This window comes from Panthera tigris, chromosome D3 (genome assembly GCF_018350195.1).
Source record: "Panthera tigris isolate Pti1 chromosome D3, P.tigris_Pti1_mat1.1, whole genome shotgun sequence".
Taxonomy (NCBI): Eukaryota; Metazoa; Chordata; class Mammalia; order Carnivora; family Felidae; genus Panthera; species Panthera tigris.
In genome coordinates, this window is record NC_056671.1 from 2,944,614 (window position 1) to 2,960,265 (window position 15,652).

Genomic DNA, 15,652 nt, shown 5'->3' on the forward strand with positions numbered 1-15,652 from the left:
GGGTCCCAGATCTGCTGCTCCATTGGACCTGTTTGAGGATGCTGTTTGGACTCAGGTATGTGAAGAAATGTGAAGAAATTCAGCATCTCCCTGAGAGGTCGCTGGAAAGGGGGGGGGGGGGCTTTCAGATCACTGCAAGCATTATTCTCAGATGCTTGCACCAAAACTCAACCAATGGGAATGTCCTAAAGGAACCCGAAATCGTATCATGCTCTGTTCCAGTAAAGTCCGTGGGTCCATCTTGCACTCTGGATGGCTACTTCACCTGTGCACGACTATGTCACATGCCACACCTCCGTCATCTGAAAAAGACCGGATTCCCTGAGCGGTGCAGATCTTCCGAATGTTGAGGCATTTCGTGACACAACATCGAAACAAAAATCTCATGTGTTAACATGACCAGGAGAGTCTTGTGTTAACATGACCAGGGAAGCTGTGGACCGCGTGGTGGCTTTCCAAAATTTTGATTTTTTTTTTTTTTTTGCTCGACAGGGCAAATGTTATTGTGGGCAACAGATAATGCCAGCCGTCTTGCTTACCGTGACTGGCTCGAGCCACTCGTTGGGAAGAAAAATGTCTGACAAATGCCCAAGCCTGTCTGCCAATCATTCAAGTATCTGGTTCCATTTGCGACTCAACCACACAAGCGCCTTTATCTCCAGATAAACACCATGCGTCACTCAGAAGGCAGCAGACAGCCTTAGGTATATTCCCTGTGTCATTACACAGGACATGAAAAAAACTTACATTCAAAGGTTGAGAGTCGATGAAATTAAACAATATTATTGGCTCAGCAAGGAAATCTTAAAGGGATTTCTTTTTTAAACTACAAGTGGGTGGTGTGAATAATCAGCTATTACTGGCTCCCACTGGTGGCCTTCACCGGGACTAAAGCGATCCTCGGGTTTTCTCAACACTGACTTCGCAATGGTGAGAAGGGTACACAGCGGCTTCCTGTTCTTACGCAAATAGGCTCCGCTTTGTGGAGACCCTGAAAGAGTCCCGGGATCCCCCAGGGGGACAAGCATCACTTCAGAGGACCAGCACGCCATGAGGACGGAGGTGGCCAAACTGGTACAACATGGAACTCAGGGCCAGGAAGCTCGTCGATCTTCCTTCTGAGATGTTCAATGTATTAAATTGCGCTGAAAAAGGCCACCTCCAGTTCCTGCCCGGGAAGCGTTTGACGTGAAGAAAGGAGGTGTCGCGCCCCGGCCGTGGGGGTGAGCGCACCCACGTGCCCACAGAATATCCAGAGCTTTCGGTGAGGGACCTGCATCTGCCCTTGTCCCAACGCGGCAGCATACGAGCACCAAATCTTGCAGAAATCCCATAAAGAAAGTGCCTAGCCTGTAAAATACTCCCAACAGGAATAATGCGGACAAATGCTAAGGGCTTAAGTGCTGGGCACAGCGGGTGAGCTGGTGACCGAGGCTCCCTGCAGGTCCCCCCGCCCGGAGAGCAGAGCCTTGTGCTTGTGGCTGGGGAGGCAAAGTGGCCTCTGGGTTGGCTGCTTCCATTTCCAGCCTGCTCTGCCAGGCCTTTCTGTGACTCCCCGCTGAGAACTCAGACTGCCACCAGCTCATTCCCCTGCCCCCCCTCCCCCCAGCCATCGTGAATAAAGAAGTCAATAAGGGAATTAACTTGCAGAGCTACGAAAAGTCCTCTACGCTTTAAAGCTCTTTGGATAAATGGTCCAACCTTGGAAATTACATCCACCGCCTAAAAGACTGTTGCTCTGCGTGCACCTGAGTTGGCTGCAACATTTGCAGCGCAGCCTGTAAATCACCCAATCTGAGCACACAAAAGGAAAACAGAAATGTGAAAAAAAAAAAATCAGTGACGTCTTAAGGGTATCTACACAGGGGCGTCCGGGTGGCTCAGTGGGTTGAGTGTCCGACTTCGGCCCAGGTCACGATCTCGCAGTTTGGGAGTTTGAGCCCGCGTCGGGCTCTGTGCCGACAGCGCGGAGCCTGGAGCCCGCTTCGGATTCTGTGTCTCCCTCTCTCTCTGCCCCTAACCCACTCACGTCCTATCTCTGTCTCTCTCAAAAATAAATAAACAAACAAAAAAAAGAGCATCTACACAAATAAAAAACATCGATATACGGGAAACATAATACACTATTGTGGCCACAGTAAGCATTGTCCATGGGAACATCGTCAGTTCGAATCAAAGTGCCTTCAGCGCCCCCCCTCCCCCAACCTCACCAGCACGGCCCAAATAACATCACAAAATAAACACATACCCACTGTGCTTGTGCCATTTCCTTCATTGACTCTGTGAAGGCGACGGCAAATCTAGTAAAAGTGAACAAAAATGAGGAAAACAATTAGGGCAGAATTCAATTAGCATGACCATGGAACAGCTCTTTGGGACCACTTGTCAGAGACAGCAAGGCGCTGAGTTTCAGGTGCTATCAATCTCTATCACGTGTGGTCAGAGGCCATCAGGTTTAATCTCCACGCACATCGAAACAAGTTGGGTGTGCAAGGAATAAACAAATGAAGCTCAGAATTTCAATTGGTTGTTGTTGTTGTTGTTGTTCCTGCCATGCAAGGTCAGGGAAGCCGGGAAAAAGCCGGAAACGGGGTGATGCCAGGGGCATCACACGGGATGAGCCAGGGGCATCTCAGGGGGGCCCCCTGCCGGGAGAAATGGCTCAGGACTGGTGGGGCATGTTGAAAGCATCCTCCCGGTGCTTTGCGCAAAGTGAATCCCCTCATTTGGCAAGCAGGACCGCCCCCCCCGCCCCCCCCCCCGTGAGAGTATCGCTCTGCGCTGGACACCCCCAGCCCTGCACTCGTGCCTGGCACCCGCACACCGGCAAAAACACCCGCGGACTGAACAAACCAACCAGCCAACGGAGGTGAGTCCTGCCGTCCATCCCAACAGGAAGAGCAGGTGCGTGGGGCCGAGCGCAGAAGAGGGGGGTCGGGCACCCTCGCCCAGGGGCTGTCCCCCCCACCCCGCCCCGTTACCCCTTCTGCCGGGGCGCCCCATTCGCTCAGGACCTAGGCGTCAAGGGGGTCAAGCCTCAAGGGGGCAACGACAGCCTTGGGAAGGTTTGCATCAGACAGAGCACACGTGCTGGGGCGCCCGGGTGGCTCAACCAGTTAAACATCCGACTTTGGCTCAGGTCATGGTCTCACACAGCTCATGGGTTTGAGCCCCGCGTCGGGCTCTGTGCTGACAGGTGGGAGCCTGGAGCCTGCTGCGGATTCTGTGTCTCCTTCTCTCTCTGCCCCTCCCCTGCTCATGCTCTGTCTCTCTCTCTGTCTAAAATAAACAAATATGGGGCGCCTGGGTGGCGCAGTCGGTTAAGCGTCCGACTTCAGCCAGGTCACGATCTCGCGGTCCGTGAGTTCGAGCCCCGCGTCAGGCTCTGGGCTGATGGCTCGGAGCCTGGAGCCTGTTTCCGATTCTGTGTCTCCCTCTCTCTCTGCCCCTCCCCCGTTCATGCTCTGTCTCTCTCTGTCCCAAAAATAAATAAAAACGTTGAAAAAAAAATTAAAAAAAAAAATAAAAAAAAAATAAATAAAATAAAAAAAAAAATAAACAAACATGAAAACAGAAATAAAGAAAGAGGGCACGTGTAAACGTCTCCGGAGCCAGCAGGACCACCGACTGAGCTCCATCGTTTCTGCTTCTTCTGGAGCGGCAGGTGACCCTTTCCTTCTCGGGGCCCCTCACTCACCACACAGACCCCTGCCCTGGGTTCACACCCACCCACCCAGCAGATAACCACTAAGAGAGCTTCTGACCCCACGATCCTAAGAAAATAAATTTAAAATAACATTAATAAATACATATTTATTTATTTTATTCATTTATTTATTTTGAGGGGGGCAGACAGAGGGGGCAGAGAGAGAGGAGAGAGAGGGAGAGAGAGAGGGAGAGAATCCGAGAGAGAGAGAGAGAGAGAGAGAGAGAGAGTCCCAAACAGGCTCTATGCTCAGCATTGCAGCCTGGCGTGGGGCTTGATCCCGTGACCCTGGGATCATGACCTGAGCCAAAATCAAGAGTCGGACGCTCAACCGACTGAGCCACCAGGTGACCCTAAAATAATGCATTTCTTACGAAAACGAGAAAACTACCGCTTTCCCATTTTCGGACCAATATCGCCATTTCAAAACATACGTTGACTCGTGATTTTGCTCGTGGAAAACATCTTTAGTAACACTGTAGCTCAAAGACCCTCTGAAATTATTGATGCTGAACCCTCTGACCCACCATCCCATGGGCTTTACCCATCACGTGCTATGTATTTCCTAGTGGCGAAACTATCTCTGAGGCAGTGTATCTCACATAAGCTCTTTTGCTCATTTGCTTGGCAACATTAGGTTTCTCTAAGGTGAGCCTGCACAATCCTTCACAGAACAATTTCCACAGGCCTCAAACCCCTTACTTAATTTAGTATTTACAAGTCCCAGATACTTACCACATTATAATACGACCCAAATAGCCGATGCTGAAGTAATTTCAATATTATACCAGAGAGGAAAAAGGTTCCAAACATTGGAAAAGTTCAAAAATAGACTTTATAAGAAAAATATAACTACTTTAAAAGTATTTGATTAAAAACAAAACTCATTATAAAGCTACACAAGTTCAATATTTTACAGAGAAGTACGCCGTGTGCTGTCCGACGGGGAATCTATGATTCATCCGACTTCCCACGCACGGGCTTCAATCAATACCCCCCCAGATGAAAATCAATGTGTTTTAATAACAACACAATGAATAATGCTAATGATAATACCATGAGATGAATTCATTCAATAATGTTTCTACCAAGCAGAATTATTTTCCTTCTGTAAGACCGTGCATAGCAAACTGCATGAATCAAAGGGTAATAGATTTTTAGGGCGTAAGAACAACATCAAGAAAACCTATAATGATAGATCACCTTTCAAGATAAACCCAAACTCTGTATACCTTTGTTTACCGTAACCCTCCTCTCTCTCTCCCTCCCTTTCTCTCCCTCTCTTTCCCTCCTTTCTCTCCCTCTCTTTCCCTCTTCCTCTCTCTCTCACTCTCCCTCTCTCTCTCCCTCCCTCTCTCTCCCTCTCTTTCCCTCCTTTCTCTCCCTCTCTTTCCCTCTTCCTCTCTCTCTCACTCTCCCTCTCTCTCTCCCTCTCTCTTTCCCTCCCTCTCTCTCCCTCTCTTTCCCTCCTTTCTCTCCCTCTCTTTCCCTCTTCTCCCTCTCTCTCTCCCTCTCTCTTTCCCTCCCTCTCTCTCCCTCTCTTTCCCTCCTTTCTCTCCCTCTCTTTCCCTCTTCCTCTCTCTCTCACTCTCCCTCTCTCCCTTTCTCTCCCTCTCTCTGTCCCTCCCTCTCTCTCCCCCTGTTTCCCTCCTTCTTTCTCTCCCCCTCTCTCCCTTTCCCTCACACACACAGGTGCACACACACACACACACACACACACACACACACACACATGCACACAGTAAACTGTCTATTTGGACTTGGTTGTGTCCCCACATTCACGTCCAGGACGTTGTCAGGAGGAACTGGGTCTGAAATGGACGAATACACCGCTGTAACCCCAGCTTTCAGGGGCAAGACTGACTCCCACCTTATAAAGAGGGGAGGGGGCTGCCTTAGGCTGCACCGTGGACCCTGGAGCGCTGTCTTTAAAGGGATTGGGAATGCTCCGGTGACATAAAGCTTCAGAGAGTTCTGGATTCCCTGACCGCGACTTCCCAGCTGGGAGAGGGGTAGAGACGGACCAGACATTTTGTGGTTGGCCATTTATTGGGGGCATGGGAGCAAACTAAATGTCCGTCGACAGACAAGTGGGTAAAGAAACTGTAGGGGCGCCTGGGTGACTCAGTCGGTTGGGCATCTGACTCTTGGTTTGGCTCAGGTCATGATCTCACGGTTCATGAGTTTGAGCCTCACGTCGGACTCTGTGCTGACAGTGCAGAGCCTGCTTGGGATCCTCTCTCTCTCATCTCTGTCTGCCCTCCCTGCCTCTCTCTCTCTCAAAATAAACAAATAAACTGAAAAATTTTAAGTAGTATATGTTTCACCAAAAAAAAAAAAAAAATGTAGAGAGCACATACAGTGACCTAATATTCAGCCTTGAAAAAAGAGGAAATCCTGCCATCTTGTAACAACACGGATGAAGGACATTGTGCTCTGCGAAGCAAGCCAGGCACGAAGGACACACACTGTATGGTCCCACTGACATGAGAGTCTAAAGGAGTCGAATGCAGACAAGCAGAGAGCAGGACAGTGGATGCCAGGGGCCGGGGGAGGGGGACACAGGAAGGTGTTCGTCAAAGGGCACCCCGCTGACAATCCCGCCGGTGACCCCTGTCCCGGACGGCTTCACATAGCTCAGAAACCCACGCGGCTCAGAGCCCTGCTCAGAACACTCCAGACACCCGCTTCGTGTGCCCAAGATCTGGGACCTGCCTGTGTTGTGCTACAGGACAGCAGGGCCCCGCCTTCCAGCCTGTTCTACGAAGCTTGGCCCAATACTAACCGTAGTTTATCCTCATGCCATGACTTGTTTACAGTGACTCTTCCTGGCAGAATTCAAACGTGCCGAGTGAAAGAAAGAAAGAAATGAAACGCAGACACTGGCTTTATTATGTGAAGATGGAAACTTCCCAAACTACTGCCTCCTGAGTCTTTGGGTTTCGATGCACCAGGCCCCAAAGGGTTAACTCCCCCTCCCCCCCCCCCCCCCCCCCCCCCCCGTCGTGAAGTTCTCATAGGCATTACCTGGCTTCTTCCAGGACTTTCCCCATCACTTTCTTCTTCTCTCCATGGTTAACATCTTCATTTAAATCGGTTCCACCGAAGATGATTCCAAAGGGAATCCCGTGACCTGCAAAATTATGACAGTTAGTGAGGCAGAGCGTGGCTTTGCCAACAGCCCTCGCCAGCCCACCCCCAAGCAATGGAAACCCGGGGACCATGTTTTGTTGTTGTTTCATTTTATCCAGCTCGCCTGAGGAACAGAATAGGTATCCCTGTTATAAACATGACACGGGGATTGGTCATGTCAGACCACGGGTGCCAGGACTATTTTAAATCAATTAGCGTTAAATTTTAACAGGTGAAAGCCAGTGCCGTGGCCACCATCCATCAGAGCCAAGCTCATTGGAGACGGGCTCATCCGGCATCTGTGACGGAGAAGGAGCAGTCCACGTGCAGCCAGGCTGGGGATCAGAGTAGCAGGTGCCGTGCTAGCGAGGGCCCAGGGGAGACGTAGGGCGCCCCCGGGGCCACCATGGCTCCAGGGAGCATGATGCAGGGCTGTTGTAGGAACCCGAGCCATCCGAGACCCTGCACATGTAAAGGAAGAGGGGATCTGCCAGGAGCGAGTCTGTTCTGAGTGAAGCACTCTGGGCTGGTGACAGGCTGAGTCAGGGGACGTTGGATGAGCTCAGACGTGTGAGGCATCGGGTGTGCGCAGATCAAGCCACATGACGTGCTTAGCAGAAGAGACTCCCCAGAGTGACTTGCAGAGTCAGCCAAAAATTGCAGGAGACACTGGCCGGCAAACCACCAAACAGACCAGCTCTAACTGGAGTGTTCCTACTGGGATTTCTCAAACCAGCCATCCCGCCCGAGATTCAGTGTGTTGATCACAGGGGACTCGCCTTCCCTCTTATTTGCCCGAGAATTCTTCCTGTCAGTGCAAATTAGCACATTCCGTCTTTTTTCCTCTCTGGCAAGGTGGCCCTTTCCCTGCAATCTGACGGCTAAGGATTCAGCCTCTAGATACTCAGCCCAAGAATCGCGCCCACGGGCACCATGAGGTGGCTGGGGAAAGCAAAGATGGGAAGCAACTCAGATACATCAGTGAAGACCAGCCTTTAGCAAAAAAGAAAAAGAAGAAGAGGAAAAAAAGAGGGGCACCTGGGTGGCTCAGTCAGGTAAGTGTCCGACTTCGGCTCAGGCCATGATCTCACGGTTTGTGAGTTCGAGCCCCGCGTCGGGCTGTGTGCTGACCGCTCGGAGCCTGGAGCCTGCTTCAGATTCTGTGTCTCCCTCTCTCTCTGCCCCTCCCCCACTCTGTTTCTCTCTCAAAAGTAAATAAACATTAAAAAAATTAAAAAGAAAAAGAAACAAGAGATGCATATGTTTTGTGTGTGTGTGTGTTTACACTGACACAAAAAGACTCAAAACAATCTACTGTCACATGAGAAAAATCAAGTGCAGACTGGCATATATATATATATGTGTGTATGTATATACATATATACATACACATATACATATACATATATAAATACACATTTGTATATATGTATAAGTTCTGTGAAAGAATACACAAAATACTGGTTGTCATTGCCTCTGGACAAGGGACCCACAAGGCCACAGATCTGGGATGGGAAGGAAACTTACTTTTCACTCTAACATTTTATGTGGTCGGTGCTGTTTACCATGGACAGGTATGCCCTTTTCCAAAACCACAGATGGTTGTAGGAAACCACTCCCGGTAGAGATAAGTCACGGCGTGTCATGGGTGTGGACTTCTGGGGATGCTGAGACAGGGGGAATGGGTTTAGCATGTGGGACGGACACCGATCTTTGGGGACGGGAGGGAGGTATGAGGTGGGAAGAATAATGGGCCCCAAAGATGTCCATTCCTAATTCCTGGATCCTAAGAATGTTTCAGGGGAGAGGCAGGCTAAGCTATTTAGAATCGAGGGGCCAGTCAGCTAACCCTAAAATGCGAGAGATCATCCTGGATTACCGAGGCAGGCCAGTGTAATCACGGGGCCTTACAGGTGGAAGAGGTGGGCCAATGAGCTCCCAGGGCCGCCATGTGAGGAGGACCAGACTGGCCCCCACCGGCTCTCGGGATGGGAGTGCGTGTCCCTCCAGAAGGTGGAAAATAAGGAAACAGATTTGCCACCAAAGCCTCCGGAGAGAAACACAGCCCCCACCAACATCTTGGTTTTAGCCCCATGAGATCCCTTTCAGCTCTGTGACCTGGCGAGCTGGAGAACCATACATGTGCGTTGTATTGTGCCCCTGGGCTTGTGGCGAATTGTGACAGTGCCGACAGGGGGCGAATATGGATGGCATCCCCCTGACAAAAACTGCCACTTTAGGAGGGGAAAGAAAATCGCAGAGGAAGTCTCGTTCCTTGAAATCTCCAAAGACCGAACAGTGGACACCTGAAAGATATTACACCGAGTAATCACAGAAGCTGCTCGAAAGTTATGAGAACGTTCCGGGATGAAAATGATCAGCCCCGCTAGTTAATTAAGCCAACTGGCAAGCGCTCCCATATGTCAACCCTAATTCAGTAGGAAAAACATCAGACTTTAACACCAGACCACCCTGGCTCAGAATCCAGGTTCTTTGCTTGGAAAACGCGTAACTGAGTGAGTCGCTGAGTTTTTCTGAACCTCAGCCATCTCGTCTGTGAAATGGAGGTCACAATTGGCTGACGTACTCGGGACATTAAATGGCTCCCTGCATAAGCCATACGGGTACAGCATGGACTTCACGTGATACAGTATCAGCGTGCTTCACGCCGAACAAGTTTCGAAATACATAAATCCGGAAGCTGTCTGAATTAAGTCAGCACCTGGGAGAATGGAATGTGGGATATTTCATTTACTTCTCTATCTTTTTCTCAACACTTGTTCTATGGTTAAGAAAACAAAGCAACGCTCCCAACATTCTAGAAGTCCTCTGCTATGGCATGATGTGTATAAATGCCTGCAGACTCCTACTGACCCTTCAAAACCTCCCTCAGCCATGCCCTTCTCGCTAAAGTCTTCTCCAAGTTCCTCAGAAGTCACCCACCCCACTTGGATGCCAGGCCATGTATCGTAAGGCTTTGGGATTGATCTGTAGGTTGGAAAATCCTGGAGAACAGGAATTGTGGCTTATTAGTTTTGTACCCCTTGCTCCTAATACGATACCTGCTAAAAGTTCGATCTTCCAACAGCACTTGTGGAAATGAGCTGAGCCTGAGAACTGGGATACAAACTATTTCCAAGTGCATTTACTCAGAGCCACCCAAGTGGCTGGTCATATTCACAGATCAGTGGCTCTGCTAGAAATGTCTCATTCCCAATAGTCTGCTGGGAAGAAACACCACAGGTTCCTGAACCCGGCTCCTTTATCAGCCACACAGCACCACCTGCTTCCTCACCAGGTTCAAGCCTGAGCAGATTCTCAACAAGAAACGGAGAAAGGGCGTCGTCAAAACGCTTCTCATGCAGCTTCCTGCCAACATCAGGTCGCCTGGGAAACTTGCTTGGTGCGCCATTCAGGGCATATGAAGGAGACCCCAGGGGGCGTCCTGCACAAGAGCAGGCTTCTATTATATTTTAGACAAGGGTAGCTGTGAAGTTCTGTTCCCATATACTTGAACGACTGGTGGGTATACACGTCAAAAGTCTTTCACAGACGTGTCCAGGAGGGAAGAACAAATACAATGTGTTACTTTGAAAGCTAATCTGGTCATTGGTCCGTCGCTTAAATAAAGCATTGAAATTCATATGGTTTTTTTTTTAATAACTGCATTGCACCTGGAATATAGCTACAGTAAATATTCATACTGTTAATGTGCTTTTTCCCTTGACCATTGGTCTTAGCAACTGCGATTACCTAATTATCCGCTCAGCAAATACTGGTTTTAAAGCGAAAAGTGAACTTCCATTTGTCCATGCCGTGAAGGTTTTATTTAGATATATTTACTGTGCCCAGACATACACAAGTGATGAGTGACGAGCGACTGTTGGGCAGTACGCATCGGCGGCAGCTGTAAAAATGCACACGCCTGGGAGGCTGCTGTGCCACTCTGAGAAAATCCTAGAGACGGGTTCCCAAGGTTCCTGCAGAAACCGGCTCATCACAACATCATTCACAGTTGAGGGGCAAAACGGAAGTAAGACGTGGCCGTTCATAATCACGCCGTCGAAGATCATTCAGTGATGGGGAAATGTCCCTGATGTGTTGGTAGGTAAACCAGACTGTGGAACTGTCATAGGATCAGCTTTTATTATTTATTTGTTTATTTTATTTAAATTCAAGTTCGTTAACATACGATTTAGTCTTGGCTTCAGGAGCAGAAACCACTGATTCATCTCTTACCTACAACACCCAGTGCCCATCCCGAAAGTGCCCTCCTAATGCCCATCCCCCATCTAGCCCATCCCCCCCACCTCCCCTCCATAAACCCTCAGTTTGTTCTCTGTATTTGTCTCTTAGGGGTTGTCTCCCTCTCTGTTTTCATCTTATTTTTCCTTCCCTTCCCGTATGTTCATCTGTTGAGTTTCTCAAATTCCACGGATGAGTGAAGTCATATGATATCTTTCTCTGACTAATTTTGCTTTGCATAATACCCTCTAGTTCCATCCACGTTGTTGCAAATGGCAAGATTGCATTCTTTTTCATTGCCGAGTAGTATTCCATTGTGTATAAACCACATCTTCTTTATCCATTTATCAGTCAATGGACATTTCAGCTCTTTCCATGATTTGGCTATTGTCGAAAGCGCTGCCATAAACATTGATCGTGGTTTTTAAAATACACACACAAATTGCAGAGAGAGGGAGACTGGACATTACCAGACATTTATAGCAACTACCACAGTGCTTGGCACAGGCAACAATTCATGTTTTTTTTTTTAAGAAGTTGCAAGTTTATATTGAAGAGTGTATCTTGTTTTATAAACTTAATTTTGAAAAAAAAAACAAAATAAATAAAAACAAACACATAGAACAGTGGTTATGTCTGGGTAGTGAAACCTGGAGTGCTGTATTTCCTTCTTTGTGTTTTTATGAAGTTTCCAAATCCTGCTTATATGTAATTTTAAAAAACCAATAATTGCCATATATTTTTTTTATTCAAAAATTTTTTTATGTTTTATTTATTTTTGGGAGAGAGAGAGAGAGAGAGAGAGAAATAGCGGGACATCGTGAGCAGGGGAGGGACAGAGAGAGAGGGAGACACAGAATGGGAAGCAGGCTCCAGGCTCTGAGCTGTCAGCACAGAGCCTGACGTGGGGCTCGAACTCACGGACTGAGTGAAGTCGGACACTTAACCGACTGAGCCACCCTGGGGCCCCTAAATGCTATATATTTTAAAAGATAGTTTAATCTAATGAAGACCGTTTCAGAAACATAGCACAGAACGGAATCCTACACAGCCAGCTACCAGCACTGGGCGGCGTCCGTGGTCCAGGGCACAGAGACAGCACGGGGTGGCCACACGGTCCCGGGCATGGAAACCCCCAGACACGGTAAGTGAAAGTCACCAGGTGCGTGGCGCCATCTCGACTTGCTGACTGCGGTTCTAATGCTTTCTGTGGTTTGCTGCTCAGAGGAGGGGCTGACTTTCAAAGAGATGACCCTCGGGAATAAATGAATAAATGGCGTGTAGCTACCATAAAGACAGCAGCTGGGAATAAACGCATGAAAGTCTAACTAAATCTACCAAGGGGGGCGCTGTTTCACTTCTCCACATTTGGGACCGCCAGCAGTAAGATCCTTTCCCTTGTGCAACAGGCTTCGGGAGGGTTTCCTTCCTCCTACCAATCGTGAGAGTAAAGCACAGCCTTGGGCAACATTGTGCATTTCCTCCATTTATCTGAAAGAAAGGCCAAGCATGGTAAAATTGAGAAAAACTGAAGTTTGCAGGGAAAAACCCGGGGCCGTGACCAGAGTGAGGGCGAATCGGTCCTCCCATCTGCTGGTTAAGCACGGACGGGAGTAGCCTTTCTAGAGGGCGACTTGTTGGTGTCCATCCAAGCGAAGAATACACAGTCCTCTGGCCGCTGGTTTATTCAGAGAATTCACTCCACCAGTGTCCCCACAGAGTGAAGTGAAAAATGTGGTCAGAGCTGCTGTGGCGTTACTTGTGAGAGCGAGACCTGGAGAGACTTTTAATAAACACGACGCGTCCTTCCGGAGGTATACCACACAGCCGGGAAAAAGAGCAAGGCAGAAGTAGCCCTACTGATCTGGAAAGGTCTCTGAGATGTGTCGTGCAGATGCTGAGTCACCCACTTGTGGGCACAAAACACACTCCACGCGTGCGTGTGCAAGACATTTAAAAACCAGACATAATTTTATAGACAAAAATACAGCTGAAGGCCAACAGAATCACCAGCCTCAGGGCCTGAAGCCTTGTGAGTGCACAGCACCTACAACAGCCAGTGACAACCTCGTAAAGGTTCCCAAGGAGCTTGAAGAGCCGTGAACTTTATCTTGGCCTCCACGACGCAAGTCACACTGTTCCTTCTCCTATTTTGAGATCAACCTCAGACTCTGTGTCCCGGGACACTTGCGACAGAATCCGCCGTCACAAGCTTGTTCAGCAGAAAAGAGCCCTCCAGGAGAAACGCTCTCGGGAACATCTTCCCTGCTGGCAGAAAACAATTCATGCTGATGGTTCCAGGCAGGGTGGCAAAAATGCGGAAGCACAGGTGTATTCTCATAGGGTTAGAAGCTGAGACGTCCGTGTAGAGATATTTGCTGCAATGACGGTGGGAGAAAATAACTGACGACAACTTGCGCGCCCGCTGATTGAAGCCTGGTTAGATGATGGCTGTCCCGTGCACGGGATGCTAGGCAAGTGCTGACACAAGGTGGTCTATACCTGTGCTGCTGTGGGAAAGCCTCCCAGAGGCACTGTTAGATGGTGAAAAGCAAGATGCTCAGAATTTGTAGATGCTCAGAATTTGCTTCAGCAAGAAGCTCCCATTCATGCTTTTGTGGAGGAGATCGTACAAATATGCGCACGGGCTCCCATGGCGGCCAGCCTCCAAAGTGGCCAGCGCCTGGCGGTCACGCTCGGCGGGGCCCCTGCCCACCTTGAAGACGGCTGACCCGTGTACCCGTGTAACCGGCAGAGGCTATAGACCTCACGCCGTATGGCTTTGAAGACTGGCTCATAACAGACAAACCAGCTTCCCGTGTGCCCTCTCTTGGAGAAGCTGACCGCCATGTCTTGAGGACACCCCAGAAACCTCGGCAGAGGCCCGCGTGGCGAGGGACTGAGGGCTTTTGTCAACAGGCGTGCGACGGCGCCACCTTGCAAATGAAACGGCTCACGCGGGACTGGTCAGGCCTCCAGATGACGCGGCCCCGGCCTTGGCATGTGGTAAGGAGTCTCGACTGCAGCCTTGCCAGACCCCTGAGACAGAATCCCCCGGCACAGCTGATTCTGATTCCAGACCCACAGAAGCGATTCGGATGGTACGTGTATCGCTACATGCTGCTCACCTTTGGGGGTAATTTGCCAGGTACCGACAGAGAACTAGTCCAGGACTTCTAACACAGTTCCCGGAAAGCACACCAGAAAATGATAAGTAGTTGCCTCGGGGGATAAGAAATTCGACAGGTGGAATAAGAATTGGGAGAAAGGTTTGCTTTTCGTGCTGTATCATCCCGTTACGTTCGCGCTACACTGAAGGGAGGTTTTAACACGTGCGTGTGGCAGCTTCAATTGTATAGAGTATACTGGGTTTTTTTTTAATGTTTATTTATTTATTCTGAGAGAGAGAGGGAGGGAGAGACAGGGAGAGAATCCCAAGCAGGCTCTGCACCATCAGGGCAGAGCTCGACGTGGGGCCCGATCTCGCGAACCGTGAGATCAGGACCCGAGCTGAAATCGAGTTGGACACTTAACTGAGCCGCCAGGAGCCCCTACAAAGAGTACATGGCAGAATGCGCCCAGATAGGACACGAGCATCCAGACAGGACCCCGCTCCCTGTGGTGGGCGTGGGAGGCAGTGGGGAGAGCCCGAGAACAGGAAGTGACTTGGACGCTGTGTTCAGAAGCAGGCCGTCACCGTTGGCCATGACGCTTCCGAAACTTTCAGAAGCTTGGCGCGTTTTTCCGACTAGAGCTGCACTCCCGTGGATAACTGGAGCCCTCAAGCGACACACAAGCTCCCGAAATGTGTCACCGGTGCCATGTCAGTTAATTCACGTTTGGAAAAAGGCGCGCGTTGTGCAGCTAAGACGAAATGATCTGTTCTGCCTTCACTTGGCGGTCTCTGTGCTCTCGCTGACGTCAAGCTGGCCTCGTGAGTGTTAACAAGAAATATCCCAAACTTGGGGCGCCTGGGTGGCGCAGTCGGTTGAGCGTCCGACTTCGGCTCAGGTCATGATCTCGCGGTCCGTGAGTTCGAGCCCCGCGTCAGGCTCTGGGCTGATGGCTCGGAGCCTGGAGCCTGTTTCCGATTCTGTGTCTCCCTCTCTCTCTGCCCCTCCCCCATTCATGCTCTGTCTCTCTCTGTCCCAAAAATAAATAAAAAACGTTGAAAAAAAATTAAAAAAAAAAAAAAAGAGAAATATCCCAAACTGTAGCTACACCCAAAAGAGGGACTGTGTGCACGTGCTTTCAATGACCCTGGGAAGCAGCATCGGAGGGTCCCGCGTGCAATGATCGGTTAATTTCTCACAGAGGGTACTGTTGTTCACCTTCACTATTTACCAGTCAAGAGCTCGTACTCTGTGAAGCTACACTAAATACTACGCGGCTCTGGGCCAAGGAGAGAGAAGTACATCATTTCTGTGCAGCGGTGAAGGTTTGTGCCCTGTCGGTGCCCGGGCAGCTGGTAAGCTTTATTTCTGGGTGTGTCTGTGAGGGAGTTTCTGGGCAGGATGAATCAGCATTCCAGTGTGATGCAAGTGGGTCCTACCCAATCTGCCGGAAGCC

The 15,652-nt window shown here is 49.6% G+C and overlaps 1 protein-coding gene across 5 annotated transcripts in view; it reads right to left on the bottom strand.

The window, feature by feature from the left end:
- The window catches only part of GLT1D1 (glycosyltransferase 1 domain containing 1), a 90,687-nt gene that overhangs the window by 51,377 nt on the left and 23,658 nt on the right, over positions 1-15,652 (bottom strand). For all 5 annotated transcript variants that reach the window (XM_007090037.2, XM_042962327.1, XM_042962329.1 and 2 more), the window contains 2 exons: positions 6,734-6,839; positions 2,249-2,300 (listed from right to left, as the gene is read on the bottom strand). In XM_007090037.2, coding sequence (XP_007090099.2) covers positions 2,249-2,300; positions 6,734-6,839 — 158 coding nt within the window. The remainder of the gene's footprint in view (positions 1-2,248; positions 2,301-6,733; positions 6,840-15,652) is intronic.